The following is a 24,202-nucleotide window of genomic DNA, read 5'->3' as shown; positions in this document are numbered from 1 at the left end:
TTCTGTTGAGGACCAAGTAGGCAGTGTTGAGCCACATTATTGAACTGGCCCTGATGACAGCCAGTCTGTGCAGTGGAGAGCAATTCTCACGATAAGACTATCAAGATTCCAGATTGTTTGATGTTATTTCCAGCACACAGGTGTAAAGGAGAACAAAATAATTGTAACTCCAGATCCAATGCAGCACAAAAAAAAAACACAATAAGATAAAGAACACAATAATTAAAAAAAAACAATGAGACAGCTTCTACAAATTAATCGATTGTCCGTAAAGTGATGTTAGGCTGTACATCAGGTGACTGACAGGAAATAATAAAGTAGTGATGGAGTTAGTGAATGTTAATTGGCCTTACTGCTTGGAGAAAGCAACTGTTATTGAGTCTGATGGTCCTGGCATGGATGCTGCATACCCTCCTCTCTGATGGAAATGAGAAAAATAATCCATATGCAGGGTGGGTGGGATCCTTTAAGATGTTACTAGTCATTTGGACCACCTTCCATCACTGTGAGACATCAGAGATTGCAGATACCGGGATCTGGAGTACAAACTGTGTGAGGAGGGCGGTACTGTTAGTAGGAAAGGAAGTGTGGGTGGGATACTCCATGATATTCCTGGCCCTTTCTATATACATGTCACCTTTCAATGTCACTGCAAAACATAGGGAGAAGGTGCTTGGGAAACTGAAAGGTCTGAAGGTAGAGAAATCAACTGAACCAGATGGTGTACACCCCGGGTCCTGAAAGAGGTGACTGAAGAGATCTTGGAGGCATTAGTACTGATCTAGAAAGAATCACTATATTCTGAAATGGTTCCAGAAGACTAAAAAATTGCAAATGCCACCCCACTCTTCAGGAAGAGAGAGAGAGGCAGAAGAAAGGAAACTATAGGCCAGTTAGTCTGACCACAGTGGGAAGATATTGGAGTTGATTATTAAAGATGAGTTCTTGGGGTACTTGCAGGCACATGCTAAAATAGGTTGTAGTCAGCAAGGTTTCCTCAAGGGAAAATCTTGCCTGACAAAGCTGTTGGAATTCTTTGAAGAAATAACAAGCAGGATAGACAAAGGAGAATCAGTACATGGATTTTCGAATGTCTTTGATAAGGTGCCACACATGAGGCTGCTTAACAAGCAATGAGCCCATAGTATTACAGAAAAGATTCTAGCATGGATAAAGCAGTGGCCAATTGGCAGGAAGCAGAGAATGGGAATAAGGGGAGCCTTTTCTGACTGGCTGCCAGTGACTAGTGGTGTTCCATAGGGGTCTGTGTTGGGACAGATTATATTTTCATTATATGTCAATGACTTGGATAATGGAATTGACGGCTTTGTGACCAAGTTTGTGAATGATATGAAGTTAGGTGGAGAGGCAAGTTATGTTGAAGAAGCAAAGAGGCTACTGAAGGACTTATAGACAGATTAGGAGAGTGGGCAAAGAAATGGCAGATGGAATACAGTGTCGGGATGTATATGGCCATGCACATTAGTAGAAGAAATAAAAGGGTTGACTATTTTCTAAATGAGGAGAAAATTCAAAAATCTGAGGTGACAAGGGACTTGGGAGTCCTCGTGGGGCTTTATAAGGCATTGGTGTGGCCTCACTTGGAGTATTGTGAATAGTTTTGGGCACAAAATGACGTGCTAACAGGGTTCAAAGGAAGTTCATGAAAATTATTCCAGAATTGAAAGGCTTATCATATGAGGAGCATTTGATGATGCTGGGCCTGTACTCACTGAAATTCAGAAGCATGGGGTCAGGGTGATCACATTGAAACCTATCGAATGTTGAAAGATCTCTTCTAGATTGGATGTGGAGAGGATGTTTCCTATGGTGCAGGAGTCTGAGTTCAGAATCTCCTTCTCAATGCCACCAATGCCACCACGGGTACAGGAGGCACCTTAACCCTAACCCTTCCCTGGGACTGGGTGTCAGTCTCATCCAAACTCCAGGACCACCCCCACCCCTGGGACTGTGCTTCAGTCTCACCCTAAAACCAGGACCACACCCACTCATAGGACTGGGTGTCAGTCTCACCCTAATTCCAGGACCACACCCACCCCTGGGACTGGGTGTCAGTCTCACCCTAAACCCGGGACCACACCAACTCCTGGGGCTGTGTGTCAGTTTCACCCTAACCCTAGGACCACATCTACTCCCGGGATCTCCAGAATCACTGCAAACAACCTGTAAAACCACCCCACCCCAGCACTGACCTGCTGCTGGACCGGGGCTCCAGGCTCAGTGCCACTCAGCTGAACCCTCCGGAGATCCTTTAGTTCTTCGTCGATGTTCTTCACCACTTCCCTGGGAAAGGGAGGCTGTTCATTTCAACACCATACTGAAATCAACTCCCTATCCCCACACTCTGCCACAACCCCACACCCCGTCCCTACACTGACCAGGCTGACTTTTGACTGGAAGCAGGCAGAGGTCAGTTTGGATCAGTAGAAAGTTGACCATGCCAGTAATGACCTTTAACCCCACTGTGCTCTTCCTCATTCATGACAAAACCCCTCCCCCATCGATTTTCCATCCCTCACAACCATCCCCTCTATCCGCCCTCCTCCCAACCCCAGTCCTCACCTGAGATTGGATATCTGAGCCCTCACATCATCAGCTGCCCCCTCACCATCACCATCACCTTCTCCTGGGGACTGAACAAACAAATACCTTCAACAGCCCAGGATCCACCAATAATGCCCCCCACCCACCACGATACCCTGAACTCCACCATCAAACCCCGCCACCCACCACTTACTAATCGGAATCAGATGAGACCCTGACCTGTTCATGTTTCCCAGGTAAACAAAGAATCACATAGAGGTTACCCAGGGGGAGGGGTAATGGCAGTGGGGGGTCCTTGCCCAAGGAAGGGCCGTGGGAGGGGGTCCCTGCCCAGGGTAGGGGCGGTGGAGAGGAGGTTGCTGCTAGGATCTGCACACCTTGGGAACTGCATGGACAGCTTCCAGATACAATACTTCATATGTCAATGATGGCAAACAGATTCTGATTCGTCTGCATGTGGAACCAGCTCTTCCCAGCAACTCGGGAATACTGGATATTATGGGTGCAGGAATCAATCTTTCCAAGATATCGCTACAGAGTCTCTATAGGACCTTAACACCAGAAGGCTGGAGAGCACAAATGTTGTGCCTTGTTTGAGAGGTGCTGTTAGGACAAGACAGGAACTACAGGCTGTTATATTTAGTGGTGAGGAAGTTACTGCAATGGATTCTGAGGGACAGAATCTTCCTGCATTTGGAAGACAAGGAGTAATGAGGAACAGTCAGCATTGCTTTGTGCATGGGAAATCATGTTTTGAAGGTGGGACCATATAATGATTGATGACAGTAGGGGGGTAGACATTGTCCTTGTGACAAGCTCCTGCATGGTATATTGGTCTGAAGGTTCAACCCTTGGGAATCCAGGTTAACTGACCAATTGAATACAAATTTGGTTCGGTGTTGGAAGAAATGCACTCACTGGGACTTGTCGTTCACTCTCATCTCGTCCTTTCAGCTCCTCACTGTCCATCGCTGTGCTGGCTTCAGGGGCTAAAACACAAGAATTAAATATTGCCATCTGGGCAGTAGATGGTGGCCTATCCCCTCATCCTAAATTTCCACCCTCTCACCTCCCCCACCCAATTTCCTCACCTCTTCCACAGTACCGTCACATAGCCACATTGAAGGGGCTGATATGATGGTGTCACCGATTATCTACGGTAAGGGGCCTGTCTTTCGACAGCACCGTCTGCTCATTTGTACTCTGCACAATCTCCTTTCACATAGCCTCTTGCATTCTGACAACTTGCTAACCTGCCTCTCATGAGGGACCAGTATCCCTCACACTCCAGAGCAAAATCTCCTTTCTGTACTACTTCTACTTATAGCTAATACTCTCCAATTCAGGCAGCGCCCTGCTGAGCCTTCTTCAAAGCCTCCACACCTTTCCTGTAATGGGTTGACCAGAACTGCACACAATTCTCCAGATGTGGCCTGACCAAAGTTTTATACAGTGGCAACATGGCATCCATAGAAACATAGAAAACCTACAGCCCTTATACCTGCAATACAAGCCCTTCGGCCCACAATGCTGTGCCAAATATGCACTTATTTTAGTAATTACCTAGGGTTACCCATAGCCGTCTATTTTTCTAAGCACCGTGTACTTATCAAGGAGTCTCTTAAAAGACCCCATCATATCTGCCTCCACCACCATTGCTGGCAGCCTATTCCAAGCACTCACCATTCTCTGCATAAAAAATTTACCCCTGACATCTCCTCTGTGTCTACTTCCAAGCAGCTTAAAACTGTGCCTTCTTGTGATAGCCATTTCAGCTCTGGGAAAAAGCCTCTGACTATCCACATGATCAATGCCTCTCATCATCTTATTCACCTCTATCTGGTCATCTTTCATCCTCCATCACTCTAAGGAGAAAAGGCCAAATTCACTCAATCTATCCACGTAAGGCATGCTCCCCAATCCAGGAAACATCATTGTAAATGATGTTTGTAAATTGCACCCTTTCTATGGTTTCCACATCCTTCCTGCAGTGAGGCGACCAGAATTGAGCACAGTACTCTAAGTGGGGTCTGACCAGGATCCTATATAGCTGCAACATTACCTCTCGGCTCTTAAACTCAATCTCACAGTTCATGAAGGCTAATGCACTGTATGCCTTCTTAACCACACAGTCAACCTACACAACAGCTTTGCGTGTCCTATGGACGCGGACCCCAAGATCCCTCTGATCCTCCACACTGCCAAAAGTCTTACCGTTAATACTATATTCTGTCATGATATTTGACCTACCAAAAGGAACCACTTCACACTTACCTGGGTTGAACTCCATCTGCCACCTCTCAGCCCAGTTTTGCAACTTATTGATATCCCGCTGTAACCTCTGACAACCCTCCACACCATCCACAACACCTCCAATCTTTGTGTCATCAGCAAATGTATTATCAGATCCCTGAGGCACACCACTGGCCACTGACCTCCATGCAGAATATGACCTGTCTACAACCACTCTTTGCCTTCTGTGGGCAAGCCAGTTCTTGATCCACAAAGCAAGGTCTCCTGGGATCCCACACCTCTTTACTTTCTCAATAAGTCTTGCATGGGGTACCTTATCAAATGCCTTGTTGAAATCCATATATACTACATCTACTGTTCTTCTTTCATCAATGTGTTTAGTCACATCCTCAAAAAATTCAATCAGGCTCGTAAGACATGACCTGCCTTTGACAAAGCCATGCTGACTACTCCTAATCATATTATGCCTTTCCAAATGTTCATAAATCCTGCCTCTCAGGATCTTTTGCATCAACTTACTAACCACTGAATTAAGACTCACTGATCTATAATTTCCTGAACTATCTCTACTCCCTTTCTTGAATAAGGGAACAACATCTGCAACCCTTCAATCCTCTGGAAACTCCCCGTAACCATTGATGATGCAAAGATCTTTGCCAGAGGCTCAGCAATCTCCTCCCTTGCCCCTCACAGTAGTCTGGGGTACATCTCACCTGGTCCTGAAGACTTACCCAACTTGATGCTTTCCAATAAGCTCCAGCATATCCTGTTTCTAATGTCTATATGCTCAATTTTTTCAATCCGCTGTAAGTCATCCCAACAATTGCTAAGCTCCTTTTCCGTGGTGAATACTGAAGCAAAGTACCTCAGCTATCTCCTCCTGTTCCATACACACTTTTCCACTGTCGCACTTGATTGGTCCTATTCTCTCACTCTTATCCTCTTGCTCTTCACATGCTTGTTGGATGCCTTGGGGTTTTCCTTAATCCCGCTCACCAAGGCCTTCTCATGGCCCCTTCTGGCTCTTCTAATTTCATTCTTAAGCTGCTTTCTGCTAGCCTTATAATCTTCTAGATCTCTATCATTACCTAGTTCGTTGAACCTTTCGTAAGCTTTTCTTTTCTTCTTAACTAGATTTACAACAGCCTTTGTACACTACGGCTCCTGTACCCTACCATCCTTTCCCTGTCTCATTGGAATATACAGTACCTATGCAGAACGCCACTCAACATTTGCCACATTTCTGTCGTACATTTCTCTGAGAACATCTGTTCCCAATTTATGTTTCCAAGTTCCTGCCTGATGGCTTCATATTTCCCCTTACTCCAATTAAACGCTTTCCTAACTTATCAGTTTCTATCCCTCTCCAATGCTATGGTAAAGACAGACAGACATACTTTATTGATCCCGAGGGAAATTGGGTTTCGTTACAGTCACACCAACCAAGAATAGTGTAGAAATATAGCAATATAAAACCATAAATAGTTAAATAATAATAAGTAAATAATGCCAAGTGGAAATTAGTCCAGGACCAGCCTATTGGCTCAAGGTGTCTGACACTCCGAGGGATGAGTTGTAAAGTTTGATGGCCACAGACAGGAATGACTTCCTATGACACTCAGTGTTACATCTTGGTGGGATGAGTCTCTGGCTTGAATGTACTGTGCCTAACCAGTACATTAAGGAGTGGATGGGAGACATTGTCCAAGATGGCATGCAACTTGGACAGCATCCTCTTTTCAGACACCACCGTCAGAGAGTCCAGTTTCACCCCCACAACATCACTGGCCTTATGAATGAGTTTGTAGATATAATAAAGGAGATAGAATTGTGATCACTATCTCCAAAATGCTCTTCCACCGAGAGATCTGACACCTGACCAGGTTCATTTCCCAATACCAAATCAAGTACAGCCTCTCCTCTTGTAGGCTTATCTACCTATTGTGTCAGGAAACCTTCCTGAACACACTTAACAAACTCCACCCCATTTAAACCCCTTGTTCTAGGGAGATACCAATCAATATTTGGGAAATTAGAATCTCCCACAACGACAACCCTGTTATTATTGCACCTTTCCAGAATCTGACCCCTATCTGCTTCTCGAAGTCCCTGTTACTATTGGGTGGTCTATTAAAAAAAAACCAGTAGAGTTACTAACCTCTTCCTGTTTCTAATTTCCATTCCACCCACAGAGACTCAGTAAACAATCCCTCCATGACTTCCTCCTTTTCTGCAGCCGTGACACTAACTCTGATCAGCAGTGCCATGCCCCACCTCTTTTGCCTCCCTCTCTGTTCTTTCTGAAAGATCTAAAACCTGACACTCTAAGTAACCGTTCCTGCCCCTGAGCCATCCAAGTCTCTGTAATGGCCCCTACCTGCTCTTCGAAGTCAATTCATAGCTCCAAGTGCTGATCCACACTCCAAGCTCATCTGCTTTGTTCATGATGCTTCTCGCATTAAAATAGACGCATCTCAAACCATCAGACTGAGCGCATCCCTTCTCTATCACCTGCCTATCCTCCCTCTCGCACTGTTTCAAAACTTTCTCTATATGTGAGCCAACTGCCCCTTCCCCCATCTTTGCAGTTCGGTTCCCACCTCCCAGCAATTCTAGTTCAAACTTTCCCCAACAGCCTTAGCAAACCTCCTCGCTAGGATATTGGTCCCCCTTGGATTCAAGTGCAACTTGTCCTTTTTGTACAGGCCACGCCTGTCCTAAAAGAGGTCCAATGATCCAGAAACCTGAATCCCTGCCCCCTGCTCCAATCCCTCAGCCACACATTCATCCTCCACCTCACTCTGTTGCTATACTCACTGTCGCATGGCACAGGCAGTAATCCCAAGATTACTACCTTTGAGGTCCTGCTTCTCAACTTCCTTTCTAACTCCTTCTAGTTTATTTTCAGGATCTCCTCCCTTTTCCTACCTATGTCGTTGATACCAATATGTACCACGACCTCTGGCTGTTCACCTTCCTACCTCAGGATATCGTGGACGTGATCAGTAACATCTTGGACCCTGGCACTTGGGAGGTAAACTACCATCTGCGTTTTTTTCCTGCATCCTGCATCAGAATCGCATGTCTGACCCCCTAACTATAAAGTCCCCTAATACTGCGGTCTTCTTCCTTTCCCTACACTTCTGAGCCACAGGCCCAGACTCTGTGCCAGAGGCTCAGCCACTGTTGCTTCCCCTAGGTAGGCCATTCCCCCCAAGAATACTCAAACAGGATTCAGATTCAGATTCAGTTTATTGTCATTTAGAAACCACAAATACAATGCAGTTAAAGAATGAGACAACGTTCCTTCAGAATGATATCACAAAAGTATATGACAAAACAGACTACACCAGGAGTACTTATTGTCAAGGGGAATTCTCTAGAATCTGACTTCTGCCCTTCCCTGTCCTGCCTGTTACCCACTTATCTGTCTCCCAAGTCCCTGGTGTGACTACTTGCCTGTAGCACCTCTCTATTACCTTTTCATTTTCTCTGGCCAGACGAAGGCCATCGAGCTGCATTTCTAACCTGGTCCCTAAGGAGTTACAGCTCGACGCATCTAGTACGGGTGTGGCCATCCAGGAGGCTGGGAGTCTCCCGGACTTCCCACATCTGACACTCAGTACAGAAAACTGGCCTCACAGACATACTTCCTGTAACTATTCTCACCTCAACCCGTTATCGCCGAAGCCTAAATGAGCCAAACCCCTACTACTCTGCCTCAGATCACTCCGTCGATGACCACTCCACTATGCAGTGTCTCCTTTTTATGCTTAGACCCTCCCTGCTATTTAACTCATGATTGGTCCTCCAGTTATAGCCACTGATTGGCCACATACAATGAACAAACACTCTCGAAGCTCCCTTTTTAAATAACCGCCATCACCCTGTGAGAAATCCCTGTTGGTAAAGCTCTGTTAGTAAAAAAATCTTTATACTCAATGCCCCAAATAGTGAAGAGGTGTATGCCTGTTTTACCTCCCTACCTGCTGTGGTGCTACTTTCAGAGAGCTGCAGACTGAACCCCAGGAATCTTCTGAACCTCAGTGCTCCTAACGACCCTGCCCTTGACTGTGTACTTTCATCTCCTAAAGTGCAGCACCTCACACTTAAGATCCACAATTAAACTCAATGTCCACATTTCCAGCTGATCTCTATCCTTTAACTGCCTTCTTCACTATTCAAACTTCTGACAATGCTTCTGTCAACTGCAAACTTACCAATTGATCCAAATTATTGTCCAAAATATTTATATTGTATATGTCACAAACAGCAGTGATCACTGCAGAACACCACAGGTCACAAGTCTCCACCACTCCCTCTGTCTTCCATAGCCAAGCCAATCTACCAGATTTCCATGGGTTAATCTTAATCCTTAATCTTTTGGATCAGCCTACTATGAGAGACCTTGTTGAAAACGTACAGAAGTCCATGTAAGCAACTACCCTCATAAGTTATCTTTGTCACTTCATCAAAATTTCAATAATTTGTTAGACATAATTCCCCCCCCCCACACAAAGCCATATTGACTGTCCCTAATGTCTAGATGTGATTAGATCGTACAATAAAGAATTTTCTCCAGTAATTTCCCTACCACTATTGACAGTGAGAAATGGTCATCTTTGCGAATCCAATCCATTGGAATACAAGCTGAGTGATCACTTGTAGACCCAGTGCTGACATTGACAGTTGTTTCTATCCTACTGAGTTCATCAAAGTCTGGATCACATGGAAAGAATATTTCATCCTAACTTTCTGTAGTGCTGTCATGTGCCAGAGTTGGCCCAAAGCTACAAAGGCTGAACTGGGAGGGGATAGAGGAAGAGGTGGACATTCACTGTATTCCACACTGACAAAGAACCCACAGAACCTCCCACTACTCTAATCCAATCCCAAAATGCACAGGAACCACTATTTCTCCAAAACTCACCTAATTCTGAGAAGGCTTTCTCGAGTGCAGAGACTCGCTGATCCAACAAAGGTTGATAGTCAGATGCATGTCGGATGCGTTGAAGAGCGAATATAGTATCAGGATAATGCTCAGCTCCCTTCACAGTGAGCATGGATGACCCAGCTCCCTTCTGTGCAGCAGAGGGGTGATGTACCTGTGCTGGATGTCCTTTGGAAGGCTGGATTATCATGGGAGCAGCCTGTGCTTTTCTTTCTCTCTCCTGGGGTAAAAATACATGAGTGGCCATTTCATCAGGGTTCTCCACTGCCTGGGTATCATCAGCAGATGCAATCTTTGTGTCAACAGCTGGTGCAAGAACTTGGCTTGTTAGAGAGTGTGCAACCTGTTCAAGAGCAACAAAACACAAAGTTCAGCAACTGCCTGTTGTTCACCAGCAAGGTCTAAAACAGACTTTCAAACCTTGTCCTCACATCACGTACAGGCTCAGGGAGTGGATCAACAAGAGTTCTTTGGAGAATCTTCCAGCTGACAAACTGTTCCCCATCCTCAGTTTTCTTCTAAAGAGCACAATAGAGAACAATGGAATAAATAGCAGTGAAATGAGAACCAGGTTTCCTATATCCTATCTTCAACCATTTTTAAAAAAATTGGCCATTTGGCCCATTAAGTTTGCTCCACCATTTCATCATGGCAGATCCATTACCCTCTCAGCCCCAATCTCCTAGTCTCTCCCCGTATCCCTTCATGCCCTGACTAATTAAGAATCTATTAACCTCCTTATCTCCATTTTAAATGGATGTCCCTCCATTCTGAGGCTGTGCTCTCTGGTCTTAGACTCCCTTATCATAGGAAACATCCTCTCCAAGTCTATTCTATTGAGGCCTTTCAACATGCAATAGGTTTCAATGAGGTCCCCCCTCGTTTTTCTGAATTCCAGTGAGTACAGGCCAAGAGCCATCAAATGCTTTCATATGACAAACCTTTCAATCCTGGAATCATTTTTGTGAACCTGCTTTGAACCCTTTCCAAAGTCAACACATCCTTTCTTAGATAAGGGCCCAAAACTGCTCACAATACTCCAAGTGAGGCCTCACCAGTGCTTTATAGAACCTCAAAATTACATTATTGATTTTATATTTCTGTGTTCCCAAAATGAATGCTAACATTGCAGGACAAAGAACAATTGGTTGACATTGTGTACAATTATTCTTCTGGTTTTCAAAAGGCCTTTGACAAGGTGCCACACATGAGGCTGCTTAACAAGCTACAAGCCCTGGTATTCCAAGAAAGATACTAGCATGGCTAAACCAGTAGCTGATTGGCAGGAGGCAAAGAGTAGGAATAAAGGGAGCTTTTGCTCACTGATTGCTAGTGACTAGTGGTGTTCCACAGATGTCTGAATTGGGAGCGATTCTGTTTATGTTTTATGTCAATGATTTGGATGATGGAATTGATGGCTTTGTTGCTAACCTGTCCAAGTCCTTCTGTAGCCTCTCTGCTTCCTACCAGCTCCTCCACCTATCTTTGTGTCGTCTACAAACTTTGCAACAAAGCCTACAATTCCATCATTCAAATCATAGATATAAAACGTAAAAACAATCAGTTCCAACACAGACCCCTGTGGAACACCACTAGTCACTGGCAGCCAGTCAGAAAAGGCTCCCTTTATTCCCATTATTTTCCTCCTGCCATTCAGACAAAGATGCTAGTCTCCTTTTTGTAATACAATAGCTCTTAACTTTTGTCACACCTAGCCAAAGGCCTTCTGAAAATCCAAGTACACAACATCCACCAATTCTCCTTTGTCTGTTGTGCTTGTATTTTCTTCAAAGAATTCCGACAGATTTGTCAGGCAAGATTTTCCCTTGAGGAAACCATGCTGACTTTGCCCTATTTTATCATGTGCCTCCATGTACCTGGAAACCACATCCTAAATAATCGACTCCAACATCTTCAAAATCACTACAGTTAGACTAACAGGCCTATTATTACCAGATACGATAAGGTCATTTAAGAGATTTCTGGATGCATGTGTGGAACTTAGAAAAATAGAGGACTATGGATAACCCTAGGTAAATTCTAAGGTAAGGACATGTCCGGCACAGTTTGTGGGCCGAAGGGCCTGTTTTGTGCTGTAGGCTTTCTACATTTCTATTTATTTTCTTCTGCCTCCCTTCCTTCTTGAAGAGCAGACTGACATTTGCAATTTTCCAGCCTTCTAGAACTGTGCCAGCATACATTGATTCTTGAAAGATCATTACTAATATCTCTACTGTGTTTTCAGCCACCTATTTCAGAACCCTGGGGTGTACATTAGCTGATCCAGGTGACTTACTTAGCTTCAGACCTTTCAGTTTCCCAAACAATTCCTCCTAGTAATGGCACCTTCACATACTTCTGCCCCCTGACACACTTGAACCTCCACCATACTGCTAGTGTCTTCCACTGTGAAGACTGATGCAAAATACTTATTCAGTTTGTCTGCCATTTTCTTGTCCCCCCTCCCCCATTACTACCTTTCCAACAGTCTGATATCCACACTTGCCTCTCCTTTACACTTTATATATAGGCACTCTAGAAATTCCACCACCAACCTAGTTTTCCCAGTCTACCTGCATATTTAAATCCTCCATAACAATTGTAATTTGACCTTTTAGCAGGTATTTCCTATCTCTCTCTGTTATTTGTAGGGCAAGTGCTTACTACTGTTTGAAGGGTCTGTATACAACTTCATCAGGGTCTTTTTACCCTTGCATTTCCTTAGCATTATTCAAAATGATTCTACAACTTCCGAACCAATGTCAGTTCTTTCTAATAATTTGATTTCATTTTTTACCAACAGAGACTAGCCACCCCCTCTGCCTTCCTGCCTGTCCTTTCGATAATGTGTAGCCTTGGACATTAAGCTCCCAGATATAATCTTCTTTTCTCCATGATTCACTGATCCCCATAACATCATACCTGCCAATCTATAACTGTGCTACAAGTTCATCTACCTTATTCCATACACTGCATGCATTCAAATATAACACCTTCAGACCTTTTTCAATTTTGTCCTCCTTTTACTTTGCAACTCATCCCATTAACTGCAATTCTGCCTTATCATCAGCCTCTCCTTGCCTGCAGTCTCAATACGTACTCCTTCTGTTTGTAAACCAACTACCCCATTTTCAGCCCTGTCACCCTGGTTCCCATCCCCCTGCCAAATTGGTTTAAACCTCCTGAACAGCTCTAGCAAACCTGCCACAACTATATTAGTCCCCCTCAGGTTCAGGTGTAACCCATCCCTTTTATAGAGGTCCCCAGTGTTGCCACATGGCCAAGTTAAGACATTGGTCTAGTGATCTGAAGGTCACTAGTTTGAGCCTCATCCAAGGCAGCGCGTTGTGTCCTTGAGCAAGGCACTTAACCACACATTGCTCTGTGACAACACCAGTGCCAAGCTGTATCGGCCCTTGCCCTTCCCTTGGACAACATCGGTGGCATGGAGAGGGGAAAATTGCAGCATGGGTAACTGCCTGTCTCCCATACAACCCTGCCCAGGCCTGGAAACTTTCCAAGGAGCAAATCCATGATCTCTCAAGACTAACGGATGCCTAAATACCTTTCCCAGAAGAGATCCCGATGATCCAGAAATTTGAAACCCTGCCCCGTGTACTAGTTCTTTAGCCATGCATTCATCTGCCAAATCATCCTTTTACTCTCACTGGCGTGTGGCATGGGCAGCAATCCAGAGATTAATACCCCGAAGGTCCTGTTTTTCAGCTTTCTCTCCCTAACTCCCTAAAATCTCTCTTTAGGACCTCCTCACCTTGTCTACTTATGTTATTGGTGCCAATATGTACTAAAACTTCTGGCTGCACACCCTTTCTGTTAAGAATACTGAGGACCTGATTCCAAGACATCTCTGACCCTGGCTCCTGGGTGGCAACATATCATCTAAGTGTCTCTACATCACCCACAAAACCTCATCTCCATTCCTCTGACTATGGAATCTCCTATCACCACTGCAGTCCTCTTCATCTTTCTTCTCTTCTGAGCCACACACCAGACTCATTGCCAGAGACCTGTTTGCTACAGCTCCATCTTTGTAGGTCATCCCCCTCAACAGTATAGTTGGATACTTATTATTGAGGGGAACAGCCACAGGGATGTTCTGCACTGGCTTAACTGACCAGAGGTCAGAAAGATCAGAGAATAACAATGGTATTAAATACTAGTGAAATGAGAACCAGGTTTCCTATGTCTTACCTTCAACCATTTCACTAGATTAACTGCTTTGAAACTTGAGAATCTGGTTTGAAATTAATTAAAGTTAACTATTCATAAAGTCAACAGCCTACAATGTAGATGCAATTTTTGTAGAGAACCAAACTTCTAAATTCATCAAAGACCCCTGTACAGTGGGCACTGGTTACTGCAAGATCAGAAAGCCAGTGGAACAGACAGGTGAGTCTCGCTGTTGGCATTGACAATACAGATGATTGCAGTGGGTTACACTGTAAGTGTTGACAGTAAAGGCAGTGTCAGCCTGTCGCACTTACTGAATCCTGACCCTACACAGATACTGAGAAAGTTGTGTTGAAAGGTGATACCACACCTGTGTTGTCAGAGGAACACGGAGCCACTGGTTACACCCACTGTTCCCTCATTAGACAAGGGCATTGGCAACAATTAGGGAACCTATGGTTGGGACACAGAGTCACTGTGTTTCTATGGTGTGCCATTACATGGTTGCAGGAGGGGTGTGATTGGCAACTAGATATTCCTGGATTTCGTTGCTTCAGGTATGATAGAATCGGAAGGACAAGAGGGGAAGTGTTGCGTTGCTTGTCAGAGAAAATATTACAGCTGTGCTCTGGCAGGATAGATTAGAGGGCTCATCTAGGGAGACTATTTGGGTGTAATTGAGGAATGGGAAAGGTGTAGTAACACTTATAGGGGTGTATTATAGACCACCTAATGGGGAGCGAGAATTGGAGGAGCAAATTTGCAAGGAGATAGCAGATACTTGTAGTAAGCACAGGGTTTTGATTATGGGAGATTTTAATTTTCCACACATAGACTGGGAAGCCCATGCTGTAAAAGGGATGACACACACAAAATGCTGGTGGAACACAGCCGGCCAGGCAGCATCTATAAGGAGAAGCACTGTCGACATTTCAGGCCAAAACCCTTCGTTGGGACTGTAAAAGGGATGGATGGTTTGGAGTTTGTAACATGTGTGCAGGATAGTTTTTTTACAGCAATACATAGAGGTACCAACTAGAGAAGGGGCATTGTTGATCTTCTGTTAGGGAGTGAAATAGGTCAGGCGATGGAGGTATGTGTTGGGGAGCACGTCAGGTCCAGGGATCACAGTACCATTAGTTTCAATATAATTATGGAGAAGGATAGGACTGGACCCAGGGTTGAGATTTTTGATTGGAGAAAGGCTAACTTTGAGGAGATGCGAAAGGATTTAGAAGGAGTGGATTGGGACAATTTCTTTTATGGGAAGGATGTAATAGAGAAATGGAGGTCATTTAAAGGTGAAATTTTGAGGGTACAGAATCTTTATGTTCCTGTTAGGTTAAAAGGAAAGGTTAAAAGTTTGAGAGAGCCATGGTTTTCAAGGGACATTGGAAACTTGGTTAGGAAAAAGAGAGATATCTACAATAAATATAGGCAGAATGGAGTAAATGAGGTGCTTGAGAAATATAAAGAATGTAAGAAGAATCTTAAGAAAGAAATTAGAAAAGCTAAAAGAAGATACAAAGTTGCTTTGGCAAGTAAGGTGAAAATAAATCCAAAGGGTTTCTACAGTTATATTAATAGCAAAATGATAGTGAGGGATAAAATAGGTCCCTTAGAGAATCAGAGTGGACAGCTATATGTGGTGCCGAAAGAGATGGGGGAGATTTTGAACAATTTCTTTTCTTTGGTATTCACTAAGGAGAAGGATATTGAATTATGTAAGGTAAGGAAAACAAGTAGGGAAGTTATGGAAACTGATGATTAAAGAGGAGGAAGTATTGGCACTTTTAAGGAATATAAAAGTGGATAAATCTCTAGGTCCTGACAGGATATTCCCTAGGACCTTGCGGGAAGTTAGTGTAGAAATAGCAGGGACTCTGACAGAAATATTTCAAATGTCATTAGAAACGGGGATGGTGCCAGAGGATTGGTGTATTGCTTATGTGGTTCCATTGTTTAAAAAGGGTTCTAAGAGTAATTATAGGCCTGTCAGTTTGACATCAGTGGTGGGTAAATTAATGGAAATATTCTTAGAGATGGTATATATAATAATCTGGATAGTCAGAGTCTGATTAGGAACAGTCAACATGGATTTGTGTGTAGAAGGTCATGTTTGACAAATCTTATTGAATTTTTTGAAAAGGTTACGAGGAAAGTTGATGAGGGTAAAGCAGTGGACGTTGTCTATATGGGCTTCAGTAAGGCCTTTGACAAGGTTCTGCACGGAAGGTTAGTTAGGAAGGTACGATCGTTAGGTATTAATATTGAAGTAGTAAAATGGCTTCAACAGTGGCTGGATGGAAGATGCCAGAGAGTAGTGGTGGATAACTGTTTGTCAGGTTGGAGGCCGGTGACTAGTGGTGTGCCTCAAGGATCTATACTGGGTCCAAAGTTGTTTGTCATATACATTAATGATCTGGATGATGGGGTGGTAAACTGGATTAATAAGTATGCAGATGATACTAAGGTAGGTGGCATTGTGGATAATGAAGTAGATTTTCAAAGCTTGCAGAGAGATTTAGGCCAGTTAGAAGAGCAGGCTTAACGATGGCAGATGGAGTTTAATGCTGATAAGTGTGAGGTGCTACATTTTGGTAGGAATAATCCAAATAGGACATACATGGTAAATAGTAGGGCATTGAAGAATGCAGTAGAACAGAGTGATCTAGGAATAATGGTGCATAGTTCCCTGAAGGTGGAATCTCATGTGGATAGGGTGGTGAAGAAAGCTTTTGGTATGCTGGCCTTTATAAATCAGAGCATTGAGTATAGGAGTTGGGATGTAATGTTAAAATTGTACAAGGCATTGGTAAGGCCGAATTTGGAGTATTGTGTACAGTTCTGGTCACCGAACTATAGGAAAGATATCAACAAAATAGAGAGAGTACAGAGAAGATTTACTAGGATGTTACCTGGGTTTCAGCACTTAAGTTGAAGAGAAAGGTTGAACAAGTTAGGTCTTTATTCTTTGGAGCATAGAAGGTTGTGGGGGGACTTGATAGAGGTATTTAAAATTATGAGGGGGATAGATAGAGTTGACGTGGATAGGCTTTTTCCATTGAGAGTAGGGGAGATTCAAACAAGAGGACACGAGTTGAGAACTAGGGGTCAAAAGTTTAAGGGTAACACGAGGGGGAATTTCTTTACTCAGAGGGTGGTAGCTGTGTGGAACGAGCTTCCAGTAGAAGTGGTAGAGGCAGGTTCGGTATTGTCATTTAAAGTAAAATTGGATAGGTATATGGACAGGAAAGGAATGGAGGGTTATGGGCTGAGTGCGGGCCAGTGGGACTAGGTGAGAGTAAGTGTTCAGCACGGACTAGAAGGGCCGAGATGGCCTGTTTCCATGCTGTAATTGTCATATGGTTATATGACACTGACAGATGTTCTGGGTCAGGTGAATTCCTAGTTCCCATCAGTCCTAGCCTTTCCATTGTCTCCAAATCTGCCTGGATCCTACCCTTGGGATCCCCTCACAATTTATTGTCTCTGACAAAACCTTTTGAGGCCCTAGTATTGTGTTCAGGGCCCAGTCCAGTGCCAGAAATGTGCGGGTCAGACAGTAACAGCAGGAAACAGAAAGACAACATATCAAGTCTACTACCCTCCATCACCCAGTCATAAAGCTTATCTGTGGCCGGCAAGACCAACAACACATATAGAAATGCTGGAGGTAGGAGGAGGGGTTGGGTCAGTGGTGGTAGGGAGGGGGGGCCTAACTGCATATGGGCAGGGGCAGAGTGTATAGGGAAGGAGATGGCGTCAAGGGTTGGTAGTGATCCAGACTGACAGACTCGCTCCTTCAAACATAGAGTGCGCACCCTCTCCCTGCCTCCGCAGGGCCCGAATAACCACCTTGTGACAGAATGTTCTAGTCTTTCATACTTTCCCAGAACTCTTGGGCTCATGGTGAGGACTGGCACTCTTGGGCACGTAATTGTTAGGTGGAAGAGCCTGTTCCTGCCAGATGGAATCCAGCCTGACACCCTGAGGTTTGCTGTGCTCAAGGGGTGAGGAAACGGGGAGGTTCTCTCCAAAGGCAAGAAGCCTGTGAACAGTTCGTGATTGATCATAGCTCCCCCACATGCTCACAGTGTGGTGCACAGAACAGGAAACTAGTAATGTTACATGAAGAATGGTCTTACCAGAACCTCGTTTACTTGGCCCATTTGGTTCATCACCTGAAACACAAGGGTTGGCAGAGTTAATGCATGACCCCCACCTGACCCAACACACATGTACACACTCCCAACAACTGGAGTGGAAATTTCTATCAGAACAAAAGGAGTTTCACACTTGCCTTACCGAATTGATATTCATGTCTATGTCTTTAATACGATCTTCAACAGAACTTTGGAACTTCTTCAAATAATTCATCTCTTGCATCATTTCTTCCATCATGGACATTGCCTGCAACACAATATGTACTTGGGTCACTGCCCACAGCTGAACAACACCAGCACCCCCCTACACCCGGATCTGCAGCCAATACCCGGTCCCTACATCCACACTACACACCCCTGAGAGATATGGACAGTCACAGCCACTCAAGGCAGTGCTAACTCTCCACAGCAGCCAGGAGAATGGTGAAAAAGACCAATGTATCCTTCAATACCCTTAGAAATTATTACAGCAAGGATTTCACAGACACAGAAACCCACCCTTCAGCCCACAAGTATATGCTATCCTTGTATCCACCTAGACCGGGGGTCGGCAACCCGCGGCTCCGGAGCCACATGTGGCTCTTTTACGTCTGTGCTGCGGCTCCCTGTTGCTTTGGGAAATAATTGGTTGTGGCGACCCTTTTCCTGGCACATCCGAACCGACTCACAATAAGATAGCCTACGGGGGTTTGCGAGCACAGAGCTTTGGAGCCTCTGCGCCATGGGGGGGGGGGGGGGCAGGTTGAGGGAGGCTTAAAAGTGAGGCTGAAGATTTCGAATAAAGTTTTTTTCCTTCGACTGCAGTTACCGACTCCGTGTCGTAATTTTAGCGCTGCGTGTAGCACACCGCTACATGGTCAGTATTTAATTAATATGTATTTTATGTTAGTTTGTTAGTTTTTGAAATGTAAATCTAAATTTGAAGATTATGGTGATCTTGTACAATCTAAATAAGACGTTGTGGCGACCCATTTGCTGACACATCCGAACCGGCTCACAATTAGCCAGCGTTCAGGCTAAGGGAGATAGCCTACGGGGGTTTGTGAGTACGTGTCTTTTGCAGCATCCGTGCCCATGGGGGGCGGGTTGAGGGAGGCTTAAAAGCAAGGCTGTTTAGTTCGAATAAAGCTATCTTTGACTGCAGTTTACTGACTGCGTGTAGCAACCGCTACAACGTGTTTTTATCGTTGGCTGTCCAGAGGGGAGGTGCTGAAATGCTTTGTCGCGCGTCTGGAAGAAGTGAAAACTTTCCTGGGCAGCAAAGGGCTCAACTTTCCTGAGCTGGAACAGCCAGAGTGGCTGGAAAAGCTACACTTCATGGTAGACATGACAGCGCACCTGAACACGCTGAACACAGCTCTTCAACGGGGTAAGGACGTACAGCCCTGCACATGTTGGAGGATGTTTTGCATTCGAGCGCAAGTTGACGTTGCTTGCCAGAGATTTACAGAAAGGCACATTGTCTCACTTCCCCAATTTGAGAGAGTTCAAACAATGTCACGACATGATAAATTCGGAGTATTTACATTCTGCAATCATCGCAATGCAAACATCGTTTGGGAAATGCTTCTGTGAGTTCAGAGAGGAAAAAAACACATTATCCTTCCCGGTCACTCCCCTAAGCATCGATCCATCCCTACTGAATACGACTGCATTGTCAGGTGTGAGTCAACCTGAAGAAGTATGATAAATATTTTAATTGCGTATTATTTTACGTATATTCATATGTTTTCATTGTTCAGTGAAATAGTCCTTTTATTTTTCAGGTTGACAGCTGGCTGACGTTATTTTTGGTTTGCTGCTGGCGGCAAATTTAAGTTTGGCGTTTTTCATAAATACAAGAAGGACTCAAATAGATGTTGAGTATTTTACTTAAAAGTAACCTTCAACCCAACGTCTTTTTTTCGGAGTTCAAAATGTTTTTGTTGCATGCAGAAATGTAATTTCGTTTTCTCTGCAGGAGTTCATCAATTTCATAAATGCAACACATTATAGTTTATTTATACATAGCATAAAGGCAAAACAAAACGTTGTATGCAGTGTTATTTCATTTTAAATGTCAAACGGGTTTTGCGGCTCCCAGTGTTTTCTTTTCTGTGGGAAATGGGTCCAAGTGGCTCTTTCAGTGGTAAAGGTTGCTGACCCCTGACCTAGACTAATTCCATTTACTCTAGCCTCCCACTTCTTCCCCCTCACCTGGTCTCACCCATCACCTTCTTGTTTGCCCTCTTCCTCGACCTTCCCCCACCCACCTTCTTATTCTGATTTCTTCCTGTTTCCTTTCTAGTCCTGAAGAAGTCTCAGCCAGAGACATTGAATGTTTATTCCTCTGCATAGATGTCGCCTAACCTGTTGAACTCATCCAGTATTTTGTGTGGCCCAAGATTTCCAGCATCTACAGGATCTCCTGTGTTTTCCACTTACTTGTGTTACTTTGTTTTGTTCTGCCACTTTCTCTGCGTCACCCTACGGCCAATTCTCATTGCGTTGCCCCTGCTTCACCCTACATAGTCCACATCCATCCTGCCGTCATCCCTAAAGAAATTCCTCATTTCCATTCCAAAAGGACACCCCTCTATTGCGAGGCTGTGTCCTCTGGACCTAGAATCTCTCACCGCAGGAAAATCTGCTCCACATCCACTCTATCAAGGCCTTTCACCACTTGATAGTTTCAATTTGTTAGGTCACCTCCCATTCTTCTGAATTCTAATAAATACAGGCCCAGAGCCATGAAACACTCTTCATGTGACAAGTCTTTCAATCCTGGAATCATTTTTGTGAGTCTCCTTTGAACCCTCTCCAGTGTCAGCACATCCTTTCTAAGATAAGGGACCCTGAACTGCTCACAATACTCCAAGTGAGGCCTCACCAGTACTTTATAAAGCCTCAACATTACATCATTGATTTTATATTGTCTTTTTGAAATGAATGCTAACATTGCATTTGCCTTCCTCACGACAGACTCAAACTGCAAACTAACCTTTAGGGAATTCTGCACAAAGACTCCCAAGCCCCTTTTCACCTCAGATTTTTGAATTTTCTCTCTATTGAGAAAATAGTCTGTCCTTTATTTCTTCCCACCAAAGTTCATGACCATTCAGTTCCCAACACTGTATTCCATCAACCACTTCTTTGCCCATTCTCCTAATCTGACCAAATCCTTTGATTCATTGAATCCACATGTGTCCTTTGTTTCATGGAATCCGGATTAACCCCTTCTGTACCAGAAGCAGTGATTCAGATTGATGGGTTAACTATACACTGTCAGGACAGAACTGTCGAGTCTCTCTAAAGCAGACATGGAGGTGTATACCTTATGACCAACTCCTCTTGTTGCACAAGTGTATCAGTGTGATCTGCTCACCAGACCTGGATATCTCACAATTAAGTGCCATCGATTTTACTAGTCACAGGAGAGTTCTGTGATCATTTTGGTGGTGTACATTCCAATTCAGGCCAATGTTAAACAGACTCTAGATGATCTGAGTAATGGGATCAAACTGCACAAAAGAGCACACCCTGATGCCCTCAGCTTCATTTTGGGGGATTTAACCATGCCAGCCAGAAAAAGTCACTAAATAACTACCATAACAAATCTCTTGTAGTGCCAAAGGAAGCAACGCACTGGACCACTTTTACACTAAGATCAAATGTGCTTATTGTGGAAATGGAAAGTCTGATCACCTGGCAGCACTTCTACTCTCTGAGTACAGGCAGAGACTGAAGACTGCAACACCAGTAGTGAAGACCAAGAGGGTATGGACAAGGAAAGCACAGGAGTGCCTACAGGACTGCTTTGAATTGGTGGACTAGACTGTATTCAGGGATTCACCATCAAATCTGGATGAGTATGCTGTATTTGTTACCGACTTCATTAAAACCTGTGTGGATGAGTGTGTGCTACAAAGACTGCCGTACATTCGCAAACCAAAAGCCACCATGAATGAACCAGAAGGCACATAGAAAATCTACACATTACAGACCCTTCAGCCCAAAATGTTGTGTTGACCATGTAACTTACTCTAGAAGCTGCCTAGAATGTCCCTACCGCATACCCCTCTATTTTTCTAAGCTCCATATACCCATCTTACAGTCTCTTAAAAGAATAGCATGAATGGCAGCAAAGCTTCACTCCCATACAAGCTCAATGCCCACTATGCTGGCGTTGAAAGGGAGAATATAACTACAGCTGTGAAGATCCATGCTTCAACCAGTGACACTCTGATCCCTGTCTTTGAGGCTGTTGTTAGGCTGCCTTTGAAGAGGGTGAACCCTCGCAAGGCGACAGGACCTGGTAAGGCTCCAAAAACTCATGCCAGCTAACTGGCAGGACTATTCAAGAACATTTTCAACCTTTCACTGCTACAGTTGGAAGTTCCCACCTGCCTCAAAAAAGCAACAATTTTACCAGTGCATAGAAACATAGAAAACCTACAGCACATACATGCCCTTCGGCCCACAATGCTGAGACAAATGTGTACTTAATTTAGAAATTACTTAGAAAAATAGAGGGCTATGGGTAACCCTAAGTTCCATGTACCTATCCAGGAGTCTCTTAAAAGACCCCATCATATCTGCCACCACCACCGTTGCCGGTAGAAGATTCCACACACTCACCACTCTCTGTGTAAAAAACATACCCCTGACATCTCCTCTGTACCTATCGCCAAGCATCTTAAATATGTGCCCTCTCATGATAGCCATTTCAGCCCTGGGAAAAAGCTTTTGACTAGCCATATAATCAATGCCTCTCATCATCTTATACTCCTCTGTCAAGTCACCTCTCATCCTCCGTCGATCCAAGGAGAAAAGGCCAAGTTCACTCAACCTATCCAGGCAACATCCTTGTAAATCTCTTCTGCACCATTTCTATAGTTTCCACATCCTTCCAAGTGGGGTCTGACCAGGGCCCAATATAGTTCTAATATTACCTCTTGGCTCTTAAGCTCAATCCCATGGTTGATGAAGACCAATGCGCCATATGCCTTCTTCGCCATGGTGTCAACCTCTGCAACAGCTTTGAGCATCTTATGGACACGGACCCCAAGTTCCCACTGAAACTCCACACTGCCAAAATTCTTACCATTAATACTGTATTCTGCCATCATATTTGATCTACCAAAATGAACCACCTCACACTTATCTGGGTTGAACTCCATCTGCCACTTCTCAGCCCAGTTTTGCATCCTATCAATGTCTTGCTGTAACCTCTGACAGCCCTCCACACTATTCACAACACCCCCAATCTTTGTGTCATCAGCAAATTTACTAACCCATCCCTCTACTTCCTCATCCAGATCATTTATAAAAATCATGAAGAGAAGGGGGTCCCAGAACAGATCCTTGAGGCATACCACTGGTCACCGATATCCACACAGCATATGATCTGTCTATTACCACTCTTTGCCTTCTGTGGGCAAGCCAGTTCTGGTCCCCTTGGATCCCATGACTTCTTACTTTCTCAATAAGCCTTGCATGGGGTACCTTGTCAAATGCCTTGTGAAATTCAAAAGCACTAAATCTACTGCTCTACCTTCATCAATGTGTTTAGTCACCTCCTCAAAAAATTCAACCAGGCTCATAAAACACTACCTGCCTTTGACAAAGTCATGCTGACTATTCCTAATCATATTATGGCTCTCCAAGTGTTCATAAGACCTGCCTCTCAGGATCTTCTCCATCATCTTACTAACCACTGAAGTAAGACTCACTGGTCTATAATTTCCTGGGCTAACACTACTCCCTTTCTTGAATAAAGGAACAACATATGCAACCATCCAATCCTCTGTAACCTCCCCTGTCCCCATTGATGATGCAAAGATCACTGCCAGATGCTCAGTAATCTACTCCCTTGCCTCCCATAGTAGCCTGTAGTACATCTCATCCAGTCCCAGAGACTTACCCAAATTGATGTTTTCCAAAAGCTCCAGCACATCCTCTTTCTTAATGTCTATATGTTCAAGCTTTTCAATCCACTGTAAGTCATCCCTACAATCGCCAAGATCCTTTTCTGTAGTCAATACTGAAGCAAAGTACCTCAGTTATACTCCGGTTCCATACACACTTTTCCATTGTC

General features: G+C 44.2%; 1 protein-coding gene across 3 annotated transcripts in view; it reads right to left on the bottom strand.

Moving 5' to 3' along the window:
• Positions 1–24,202, bottom strand: part of LOC132379858 (uncharacterized) — a 74,159-nt gene that overhangs the window by 34,009 nt on the left and 15,948 nt on the right. For all 3 annotated transcript variants that reach the window (XM_059948123.1, XM_059948122.1, XM_059948121.1), the window contains exons 2-8: positions 18,269–18,373; positions 18,109–18,144; positions 10,210–10,287; positions 9,749–10,112; positions 3,484–3,554; positions 2,584–2,654; positions 2,214–2,304 (exon numbers count right to left, since the gene is read on the bottom strand). In XM_059948123.1, coding sequence (XP_059804106.1) covers positions 2,214–2,304; positions 2,584–2,654; positions 3,484–3,554; positions 9,749–10,112; positions 10,210–10,287; positions 18,109–18,144; positions 18,269–18,370 — 813 coding nt within the window. In that variant the 5' untranslated portion in view covers positions 18,371–18,373. The remainder of the gene's footprint in view (positions 1–2,213; positions 2,305–2,583; positions 2,655–3,483; positions 3,555–9,748; positions 10,113–10,209; positions 10,288–18,108; positions 18,145–18,268; positions 18,374–24,202) is intronic.

This window comes from Hypanus sabinus, chromosome 23, assembly GCF_030144855.1.
Source record: "Hypanus sabinus isolate sHypSab1 chromosome 23, sHypSab1.hap1, whole genome shotgun sequence".
Taxonomy (NCBI): domain Eukaryota; kingdom Metazoa; phylum Chordata; class Chondrichthyes; order Myliobatiformes; family Dasyatidae; genus Hypanus; species Hypanus sabinus.
The sequence above is the reverse complement of the archived record's forward strand: the minus strand, read 5'-3'. Positions and strand labels throughout refer to the sequence as shown.